The sequence below is a fragment of the Gossypium hirsutum genome, chromosome A03, assembly GCF_007990345.1.
Source record: "Gossypium hirsutum isolate 1008001.06 chromosome A03, Gossypium_hirsutum_v2.1, whole genome shotgun sequence".
NCBI lineage: Eukaryota > Viridiplantae > Streptophyta > Magnoliopsida > Malvales > Malvaceae > Gossypium > Gossypium hirsutum.
In genome coordinates this window covers 108,155,189-108,167,213 of record NC_053426.1, presented here as the reverse complement: position 1 = coordinate 108,167,213, position 12,025 = coordinate 108,155,189, and the positions used below count along the sequence as shown (strand labels likewise).

The 12,025-nt window shown below is 29.6% G+C and overlaps 1 protein-coding gene and 1 long non-coding RNA gene across 3 annotated transcripts; one reads left to right on the top strand and one right to left on the bottom strand.

Annotated features, from left to right (window-relative positions):
- Nucleotides 1-2,142: 2,142 nt before the first annotated feature.
- On the bottom strand, nt 2,143-2,896 carry LOC121221097 (uncharacterized). Its single transcript, XR_005918373.1, has 2 exons — nt 2,754-2,896; nt 2,143-2,409 (listed from the first exon to the last, which is right to left on the bottom strand). It is a non-coding gene; the product is annotated as an uncharacterized lncRNA (long non-coding RNA).
- Nucleotides 2,897-7,758: 4,862 nt separating this feature from the next.
- Nucleotides 7,759-9,461, top strand: LOC121203415 (AT-hook motif nuclear-localized protein 25). 2 transcript variants are annotated; one of them, XM_041101570.1, is made up of 2 exons: nt 7,759-7,861; nt 8,423-9,461. In XM_041101570.1, the coding sequence occupies exon 2, from the start codon at nt 8,445-8,447 to the stop codon at nt 9,291-9,293; it is 849 nt and encodes a 282-aa protein (XP_040957504.1). In that variant the 5' UTR covers nt 7,759-7,861; nt 8,423-8,444; the 3' UTR covers nt 9,294-9,461. The 2 variants fall into 2 exon arrangements, with proteins under 2 accessions (XP_040957504.1, XP_040957497.1); XM_041101563.1 differs by lacking the exon at nt 7,759-7,861 and adding an exon at nt 7,889-8,330.
- The last annotated feature ends 2,564 nt before the right edge of the window (nt 9,462-12,025 follow it).

Genomic DNA, 12,025 nt, shown 5'->3' with positions numbered 1-12,025 from the left:
GTTATTAATAATTATATTAATATATAGTTTGTAGATAAATTTAGATAACATATAATTTTATTAATAAAGAAGAGTTAATTACATCAAATATCCTTAAATTATGACTCTCATTCTAGTTTAGTCTCTAAACTTTAAAACATTTCAATTACATCCTTAAACTATCAATAAGGTTCTTTCGTTACTCAAATTGTCAATTTATCCAAATTGGATGTCATATCTCATGTGATATAATTTAAAACGAAAATTTTAAAGAAAAAAAGAATATTGTGAAAATGGTTATCGTAAAAATTTTGGTTTTAAGGTTTTCAAAACTTTTACAAAAGTTTTATTGGTCACTCTTTTTTTTTTCTAAATTTTATTTTATTTTTAGTTTTTACTTTTAAAAGTTATGCGACCATATTTTACTTTAATTTTAATTTTTTATTTTAAATTATGCCGCATGAGATTTAATGTTTCATTTAACAATTAAATTAAAAATTTTAATAATGAAAAAACTTAATTAATATAACATCAATAGTTTAAAGATATAATTAAAATATTTTAAAATTTAAGAACTAATTTAAATAAAAATCATAATTTAAGTATCTTTAATGCAATTAACTCGATAATAATCGTAACATCAAACCAACCTCAATTGCAAAAATTTGTATCCAGGTCCTAATGCAACCTTTTTGGTGGCTCAAGAAGGGTACTTGTATATATAATAATAATTATAATTATTATTAATTAGGGCCAGAGGAGGCTAATCTATCCATATTGCATAGCATGTGATTCCCTTTAATCCCACCAGCCGGAAGAGGTTTCTTTATCTGCCAAATACCATTACTTCTCAAAAAAGGTTATCACAATTATTTTTATTTAAAAAATAGTATCACCCTTAATCGAGTCACTATCCGTGCTTATTTTTATTCATCTATCTTTTAGAAAATACCACTCAATCTATCAAATCCTTTGAGATTTAAAAATTATTGAATTCTTTGAGACTCGTTGTATTTTCATATATCAAGTTTGAGTTCCAGCTCGACTCGAAATTCGGAACTCAATACTTGGTTCAAGTAGTTCGTTTATCAATTTTTGTACTCGAACTTGAGTTTGACTCAATAATTAAGCTTAAGGTTAATAATATATATTAAGGGTAATAACGTAATTTAATATTATAAACATATGAAAAGATCGATAAGGTTCGCGAGACATTCGAGTCAAATATTACTAAGCTTAAATGTAGCTCGATCAATAGCTCAAACTCAAATTTGACTTGATAATTATCGAATCAAACTCGAATAATTTGAGAACACCAATGTCTCATTTAGATAAAATCTTATCTAATACCTTAGTTGTGTATACAATTTTTTTTACACTCAAATTGCATATTGTGAGCCAGGGAAAATTCAGATGAGATATGCTTCTCAATTCCATAATTCCATAATTTAAAATTGAAAACCTGCAACTTATACATACACATTTATATACATGAACGAAGTCATAATTTGGGATTTGAAACCATTGCACAGTAGGTAGAGACGAAGCACGAAAAAATTTTTCGGGCAAGTTGAAATTAAATTGTAATTTTTATTATAGTAAAAATATAATTTTTAAAGAATTAAATAAAAATTTTATCATTTTTAAAAGGGGTTAAAGTGAAATTTTATATTTTCTAACCAAAATGAAAAAAAAATTCCATTTTATGGAGATTGAACTTTGCCAACTCCTCTAAATTGAACTTTGCCAAACTCCTCTAAATTCGCCCTTGACAGTGGGTTGATGTTCAGGATTGAATTATAAATAAAGTGATTGTAAGTTGAATCTATGAATAACTTTTATCTCATTTCCTTTATGAAAAAATAAACTATTAATCTACATTACTTGAATATTGCAAATTTTATGAATATGATCATTTTTGGATCTAATATTATGTTTAATGGATTTTCAATTTTTCTTCATTCTTTTTCTCAACATAGTGATGAGTGATGATGGACAAAGAAATTAAAGATGGTCAATTAGGTAAGGATAAAGGGAGATTCCTAATTTCTTACGAAACCAGGAGCTTCTGGGTTTTGCTTCTTTGGCTTGGTGGAGGACATAATTATGGGACCATCCCCCATCCTGTAATATGATTACTGATTAAGAAATTCAGTTCAATTTAATTATTAATAGTTTTTCGTTCTAATCATTAAATTATGAAAAGTTTAAAAATTTTATCGATTTATAATTGTACAAACCCATTTGGCCCGGGCCTAAATAACCCCCAAAACCCACCAAACCCACTAAGCTTAAGACCCAACAGCAGCCCAACTCAAACACAAAACAAAAAAGGAACTAAAAAACCCTAGCCTAATCAGCTGCTGCCTCCCCGTGCCAGGTCTGCCACCGCCTGTCACGTCCACCGCCACTCCACCGCCCAAGTTGCACCTGCAAACATTAATAAGAGTAGACAGAAAGCAAGAATAAAAGGATGTGAACTGCTATTTAAAGCCAAATCCAAAACCATTTGTACATTCGGCATTTTGTGAAATGAAAAACAATATTAGATGTTAAAAATACAAAGCAAGAATAGATACTAGCAATATCAAAGGCAGAAAACAGTCCAAATAGAGAGTCTAAAAAGGCAGAAAACAGTCCAAATAGAGAGTCAAAATCTAATAGCCGAAGGTGATTATCATCGTTAATTTCTTTCTTTTTTTTAGCCTATTTACCCACATACACATACATATTATAAATACATTTTAAAGTAAAAAAAAAACTAAAATTTTTACCATTTTAAAGAATAGATACTAGCAATATCAAAGGCACCTACGGCGGGCGATGATCGGTCCTTTGGCCGGAGCCCTCGCCGGCATACAAGCTTCTGCAGAGAGGAGAGCTCTCTTCCCTTTTTTTAAAACACTTGATGAAAATGAAGTTTTTTTGGAAATTTTTAGGCTTTTATAGCCTATCAAAACGACACCGTTTTCGTGCCCAGGTCAAGACCAAAAACAACGCCGTTTAGCTACCCTGACCCGAGACCCGACTCCAACCCGCCTAGGATCATCGTGTTTTGGGACTGAGGGTCTATTTTCGTCCTCAGTCCCTCCGCTTTTGAGGCCGGTTTCAATGTGGTTCCATTCCCTTTTCTTGCCTTTTAATTTCGCCCATAAATTTTCATATTTGTTTCATTTTGGTCCCGCATGAAGCACAGTGTTTTGAAGAATGGGAAAATTTCCCTTTTTAATCCCCCGTGACCTCCGCGCCTTTCGAATAGGTCCATCCTCTGACTTTCGTTTTTAAATTGGCCCAAGAACTTCATTCTTGTTTTGGATTTAGTCCTTTTTTCCATATTTAATGCGGTTTTTGTATTATTTTACCATTTTTTATTTTATTTTTAATATTATTTATCATTCTATTCATTATTCTCGTTATTATTATTAGCATATTTATACTATTATTTAGAAATTTTTTTAATACTTATGTATATATATATGTTATAAAGCATTATTAATAGTTTAATATTATTGTTTTTATTATTAATGTATTTGTATGTTATATATGTATTCTTTTAATGTATATTCGTTATACTCCATATTACGCATATATGTATTAGTATTATATTATGTATATTTGTTCTCTTCAAACATCATATATATATATTATGTATATTATGTATATATTTTAATATATTACGTGTATATTTTGTTTTGTATTTCATGTACATATTACGTATACATTTAATATTATCATATATTTATTTATGTAATGTTTTTTATTATTATCATTATCTTCGCATTTCTACTATTATTGTTATACCTTTCATTGTTATCACTATTGTATTATTACTCTTATTACTATAACATTTTTAATTACTTGTACGCTATTACTTTTATGCTAATTAATTTAATATATATATATTTTAGCGTACTTATTTTGCTTATATGTATTATTACTCTTATCACTATCGTTTCATCATCTATCTATTTATATCCTTGTAAATTATTTCAAAACATTAAATCGTTCATTATTTGTATTATCATTATTATTGCTAATATATATATACATACATACTATGTAATTTTTATATTACGAATACATTTTATATATACTATGCATATGTATTTTTCAAAATTGTACTATTATCGCTATGTATATATATGTTTCTTTTACTTATTACTTCTATTATTACGTAAGTACCTTGATACGTATATGTATGTACTTTTATATCATTATTACCGTTATCATTGTCATTTTATTTCACCATCTTTATATTTATTTATTCGTTAATTTACTTATGTATTCGATCATTTCATTTTTCTCACGCATTTGTTTATATTTACATATTACTAACATTACTTTTATGTCATCTTTTCATAATTGCTCGTTATTGTCACTCATTATTATATGTTATTATTAATATCATAATCTGCTTTTATGTATTACCATAAATCACATTATGTTTTTACTCAATGCCTTAAAATAATTCTTTCATAAAAGTGATATTCCGTATTTGGTAATTCGAGATAATCGTGCCCTAACTTACTGGGTTTCGATTTTTCTCATCTAACCCAAATAACGGAATATTCTTTTAAATCACAATGCGAGTTTTGTAATAAATACTTACTCTCGAGATATGAAGTGTTGTGCCCTAACTTACCGGGTATGACATTTTGTTACCTCGGGATAAGATTTTTGTTAACAAAGGCAATATTCGGCATTTAGAAATTCGAGATATCGTGCCTTAACTTACTGGGTTTCGATTTTTCTCGTTTATACTAAATAGTCGAATACCTTTTTGAAAAAGGGGTCAAAATACATGAATTTCAAATATAGGCAAGCTCATTCTCAAAATTCGACATGTCGTGTCCTAACTTACTGGACGTGACGTTTTATTACTTCGAGATGAGGGAGTCCTTAACCTCCGTTTTAACTTATTCGATCATTTTTTAAGCATTAATTCAAAGAGGGATCGTATTTTAAATTCTTTAAAGTTTTCAAATCTTCGACACTAAGACACTAATTAATCAACTAGGTACCAATTTTGGGCGTATCGATGGTGCTAATCCTTCCTCGTTCGTAACCGACTCCCGAACCTGTTTTCTTGATTTGCGTGGACCAAAATCGTTGTTTAAATAAATCAAACCATTTATTAAAAATAACCATTTTTATGAGGTGACCCGATCACACCTCATAAAAAAAAGGATTGGTGGCGACTCCAATTTTTCTTTTTCAAAATTCAAGTCGATTCCTTTTTTTCAAAAAAATAGTTACGACAATAATGTTTTGATTATTCACAAGTTAACTGTTGCTAACCCTTTAAAGAAACAATGATGTAACACGTTTTATATAGGGTTAGTACTTAGTTTGGCCCTTTAAACAGAAATTAAAATATCTTTTATAATATTTTAAACAATAAATCCAACAAATTTTAAAACTATCTTGAAATCTAAAATCTAAAAATTTAAAATTTATTAAAATTCTAAAAAAATGAAAAATTCCAAAAGAATCTAAATATTAATTTTTTTTAAATATAAAAAAGCATAAAATTATAAAAAAAATATTTAAAAAGAAATTGGGAATGACCCAAGACTAAATGATTTTTTTTGTTGCCAAAAGCCAAATCAAATCATGCACTATGACCATAACAAACATTCATAACATTTTCTAAGAAAATTGAGGATAATCAACCGATGCCTATAAAAGAAAGTGCAATTAACCCTAAATCTCCCAAAATTGAAAAAAAATGTTTATTCCCTTATAAATAATGAAATTATATATTAAAACATTATAAAATTTTATTTTATGTTTAATCCCTTAAAAATATAAAATTATATTTTCATCTTCCAAAAATGAAATTATGACCTTAAAAAGATTTTCACTTCAGCCTTAATAGTAATCATAATTATGCAGAATTTAAAAACATATATATATATATATATTTAACCTGCTTGGAAGAATTAAATAAGATTAGCATTAGATGCTACTGGGGAGGCATGAAGTGGGAAGGGAAGTTTCAACGTACCCGACAGTTCTCACGTGACTGACACGTTTGGGGAGAGTTATCGTGTCTGGTCTGCTCCACGCTGCATTTCAAGACTCTTCTTCTCTTTGTCTTTACAGTCTTTCCCTTCTCTCTGCCGTTCACTTTCTAGCCACTGCCACCATTTTTGTTTGGTCAAAGGTTAGAATATCGAATGAATGAATACTTTTATTTCGTGGGATTATTTTTAAGGTAGCTTTGCATTGTGGTTACTATTTCTTTTTTATGTGTTTAAATTAAGGTTTTCATTTTTTTAATCATCATTTGTTTTTTATCACAAAAATTAATGGTTTTTGTTTTATATCATCTTTGTTTATGGGAGGTCAACCACTTCTACAGCAAACCTTATAAGTAGAACCTTGAAAAGGTTAACTAAATTGAATTAATATTAATTAAGTTTTTTTTTATTTTTTAATTGTTAATCGAATTAATTTTTTAAAATATTAATCGAATTAAAATATTTCAAGTAATTCGGTCGGTTAATCGAATTTTATATGTTTTTAATTTTTTGTTAAAACAAATATAAAACATATAAAAATAAATTGATAATGTTCATTTGATTGAATTGTCCAAATTAACAGAATTAATCAAGTTATAAATCTTGAAATACTACATAATTAGAAACACTATATACGTTTGGTTAATTACCCGATTTCGAATTGAATTAACTGATAATTGAACTTCAAAAAAATTATTAACTAACCTTCGACCAAATTAAACCAATCTAGTCGATTAATTCAGTTTTAACTTAAATTTAAACACCGTAGTAATAATTAATTATTATATTCCCAAAGTTAATTAATTAATTATCAAGCTCATAGTGGATTTGTTTATGCATTATCATCTTTTATTCAAATGTAAGAATTAAACTATTCTTTTTACACCTTTTATTGATAAATGGGATCTAAAAATAGGTTTTCCTAAATAATAATAAAAAGATTATGGACGAAAATAATTATATAATAAATTTAAAAAAATATATAAAAATAAATATGATTTTGATTAAAGTAGTAAAATTGAGGAAGTAAATGTTACAATGTTTTGGGTTCAAATTTCATTATATATACTTTTAAAATAATACTTGTTGCTTTGTAAAAATAATAGATTTTTAATGATTTCACAACTGAGTTGAGAGCCGGTTGATGAAGAACAGCAACTCAATCAAACTCTTGATATATACTAGATTTTATCACACTTATGATATATACTGGACTTTGAGTAGACATAACTTAGGGTGGGTTTAGATGGCGGTGTGTTTACCTGCGATTAATGTAAAAACAGTTGTGGCCGTAAAATTAAATATTGTAGCGTGAGACAAAAAAGTAAACTAAGTGCACTATGTCGCACCCAACCACCCATCTAAACCCACTCTCAATTAGATTAATACACTGGGTTCACCTAAGAAGGTAATAGCTTAGAATCTTAACACTAACATGATTAGTGTGATTTAAACTTAAGTCACATTTGAGATAGTAAACACTCTGACTATCAGGTCAATACACAGGTTCATCTTTTAAACTTAATTTGTATCCATTTAGCAAGGAAAAAAAATGGTTAATTTCAACCCTAAATTCCTAACTAAATAATTAATAAGGTAAAAAGAAACACTTGTATATTTACATTTCTTGCTTGTCAACAAAGCCTCCTTTTTTTTAAATTTTTAATTAATTTTTTTTCAAAGCATCTCTTTATCTTTAGCTTTATCATTATATATTGTGGATATTAGCTATATATTAAATGAAACAAATCACTCACTTTGCTTTCCATTTTGCCCCCTTAAAAAGTTCTCAAGTCTCCCCCTTGAATCCAATCTCTTCAAAGCTTGGTTCTCAGACATTCAAACTCGTAAATTTTGAGGTAATCAAGATAAAATGATTTTTATTAGTTTATATAAAATAATACACAGTTTCTTAATAATAAAAAATCTCATTTGATTTAGTTTTATATATGTATATATATACACACACTATCATTCATCAAGTGGGTTTTGCTCTCTCTTTTTCTTCTCCTTAATTATATCCTTTTCTTCCTTGCAATGATCTGGATCTGGGTGTGAAGGCAAACTTAATTAATCTGATTTTCAGCTTTTAATAGATCTTTTTGGAGTTTTAATTTTCAGTGTTGTTAATTTGATCATGACTTTGGGTTCTTGTTGAATTCTTGCAGAACTTAAATTTGAAAAAAAAAAAGAAAAAAAAAGACATTTAATCAGTAAAGTTGAAAATAAAATACACAATTGTTTCCATATTATGCTTTGGCTAATCTCTGTTCAGCACACAATCATGTTGGTTTATGAAGAAAACCTAGCTTTCAACACGTAGAGCAGGTAGCTTCATAAATTGGGAAATTTTTTGTTTCTCTTTTTTCATTTATTTTTACAGATTATTCTCTTAAATTTGCTTTTTAATAAGTGATCAGATCGAAGAGGTGGAATTTAGCAATGTCAGGGCTGGAATCAGGTTCAGGTTCTCGGTATGTTCATCAGCTACTCGGACCAGAGCTTCAGCTGCAACCCCAACTGAGGGACACCAGGCACTCACCGGAGAAAGAAGGAACCGATCATGGCGATACCACCACCTGTTCTGGTGGTGGAGAAAGAAGGCCTCGAGGTCGTCCAGCTGGCTCCAAGAATAAACCTAAACCACCGATCATCGTCACTCGCGACAGTCCAAATTCACTAAGATCCCATGTGCTTGAAATATCTTCTGGTTCGGACATAGTTGACTCAGTAGCAAACTACGCACGGCGGCGCGGTAGGGGTGTTTGTGTGCTCAGTGGAACCGGGGCTGTCACTAATGTCACATTGCGGCAACCGGCTGCCCCATCCGGGAGTGTCATAACACTACATGGACGGTTCGAGGTTTTATCTTTAACCGGTACTTCTCTTCCACCACCGGCGCCTCCTGGAGCCGGTGGCTTGACTATATATCTCGCCGGTGGTCAGGGCCAAGTGGTGGGAGGCAGCGTGGCGGGTCCATTGATGGCTTCGGGTCCGGTTGTATTAATGGCTGCATCATTTGCCAATGCAGTTTATGATAGGTTACCTCTTGACAACCAAGAGGAAGAGCCAGCAGTTCAGCTTCAACCAGCAGCTTCACAGACATCTGGAGTGACCGGCAGTGGTGGTGGAGGGCAGTTGGGTGATGGAGGCAATGGCACCACCAGCAACAGCGGCGGCGCTACTGGAACTGGCGGTGGTGGAGGTGTTCCTTTCTATAATTTGGGAAGCTATCCTTTTCCAGGTGATGTATTCGGGTGGAGCGGTACTGCAACAAGGCCTACCTTCTAGCCTAAGTTTCGCACTCTCGGTAAGTTTGAGTTCTTTGTACAAAACATTAATTCTGATATCATATTCTATATATATATATATCTTCTTTTTTGTTTCCCTTTTGTGGGAATTTTCTTTCTCCTTCAAAACATGGTTAATTTATATATGAACAGTAGAGATTTTATGAAAGAAACTAAACCTAATGCATATATAGAGAGTTCTAGGGTTAATTTTTAAAAGTTTCAAATTGATCCCATCCAATTGTTACATATTACTCTAAAGTACTACATACAACTGCATTTCTATCGATCATATTCTTTGCTTGCATGTGTGCATTTTTTGTATCACATGGTCGGGATTTGAATCGGAAACCAATCACATAACTAAATGGATTACACTTGAAGGTTCATACCCTAAAACAATTGTTTATCAAAAACTAGAATGGTGGAATGGTAAAAGACTTGTACTGGAAATCTTTATTTGACACTAACTTCGACCATCTTTGAACAAAGTTTTTTTAACTCTTACTCTATGTTTTATGATCAGATATAGAATAAATATTAAACTATGTTGTCTTTATGTTTTTCTGCTCAATAATTGTTGTTGAGGTATGGTGGTAGTTCATGGTTGGCATGAGAAAACCCTAATTTCGAAAAGTGGGAGAAGATGAGATTAGCTTAGTTTTGGGACTTTACAAACATTGAAAATGGGGAAAGTATAATTGGGTTTTTGATGTTTCTTTGGAACTTTGCCTTATTTTGTTTGCTTTTGATATAATATATTTCTATTAATCACTCGGTTTTATATCTTCAATGTTCTATTATTTGTTTACATTAATTTAATTTTCTTTTCTGAATTAAATGAGGGTGATAAAATTATATTTAATTCTATATATATATATTATAACGGTAAAAGTATTGTAGAGGCCTTTGTATTAGGAGTTCAATTATATTTTGGTCTTTTTATTTAAAAATAGGTAAATTAGTCTATATATGTTAGATCAAAGAGCAAACTGGTCCTTTTGTTAAAAATTACATTCATTTCTACTGTTAAAAACTAGCCCTTGTACGCTAGCATGAGGGACAGGTGGCATGCCACATGTCACTGGCTGATTAATTTGTCATCCACATCAGTTTTTAACAGTACAAAAGGATAAGATTTTTTAACAAAAATGATCAATTTATTCTTTGATCTTGATCTAACGTACAGTGACTAATTTACATATTTTTTGAGGAAAAAGGATAAAATACAATCTAACTTCTAATATAAGGACTTCCATGATACTTTTACCTTCAACTATCATATTTCTTCTATATGCTAAAAGTGTAATATACGAAATATTGTAACTCGTCTTATGAAACCTTAAGATAAAAGAATAAACATAAGCTCACAATAATTATTTACACAATTCGATGTTATACATTTACATTTAACCCCAATCAATCCATACTCTCAAACATTTTCCCTTTTGAAGCCAACAAACACTTTAGATTAATCTCAGAAATGAATGAAGAAAGGAGACTTCTTTTAAGAAGTTTTTGATGCTCTCAATCCGTATATCACAAGGAGGGTTATACTCCCTTTTATAGGCTCTCAAACAACTGGCCAATCTCATAAACTTCATCTAAAAAATGGGCATGGAATAAATTTTACTAATTTAGGACTTACTAATCTAGCTTCCAATTACAAATAGAATCATTATATTTGTTGTAATAAATTTAAGGTTTTATAGAGGGACCGATCCCTAAATTTTATAAAAAAAATATTTTAAATATTTTTAAATTTAAATTTATTATTTTGGATATTATAATTAGTATTTAAAAAAAGAGTAAATTTGTGTTTGATCCCAAAATTTTTCAAAAACTTTTAAATTTGGTTTCTTTTATAAAATTTATATTCTTTTATGATAAATTTAATAACATTTTTAATTTAATTTGGTAAACTAATACAAAATAGTATCTAAATATTAATTTGGTAAAAATAAATTTTAATAATTGCCATATCCAAACGTAAATGGTATATAAATATTAGGGTAAAGTACAAAAATAGTCACTTTTGTTTGCCTTAGATTACATTTTAGTCACTTATGTTTGAAACATTACGTTTTCGTCACTTACGTTATCGTTCTGTTACGAAATGGCCACTTTACCGTTAAGTTCCATTACCTTCATAACAACGGTCCTACGTGGCAGTCCAAATAGGTTTAAAATGCCAACTTGGATGTCCTATGTGGCAATCCAAATTAAATTTATTTAATTAAAAACTTATTTTTATCCCAACAATTGAATATTCAAGTTGGCATTGAAAACTTATTTGGACTGTCACGTAAGATTGTTGTTAGGGAGGTAATAGAGTTTAACGGTAGAGTGACCACTTCGTAACAAAAATGATAACGTAAGTGACTAAAACGTAACATTTCAAACATAAGTGACTAAAATATAATCTAAGACAAACAAAAATGACTATTTTTGTAATTTACCCTAAATATTAATTAGGTAAAAATTAAAGTTAAATAAGTATAAAATACAATTTGAGCATTTAACTTATTTTATTTTTTCTAAATTTTGGTAATAAAGTTGACTCAAATTTTAACATTTCTAGATTTGTCCCCTTTGAAAATGTATATTTTATAAAAATATCTCAGCCACTTATCAACAATTTTAGCTTCACCTGTGCTGATAACATGTTATGATTTTGCAACCCCGTACTACAAATCTATTAGATATTTGGGATGTTCTTTTAAACTTTTTAGT

What these genes read in the sequence shown, in the direction of transcription:
- LOC121203415 (XM_041101570.1), top strand. Translation starts at nt 8,445, where the DNA reads ATGTCAGGGCTGGAATCAGGTTCAGGTTCTCGGTATGTTCATCAGCTA.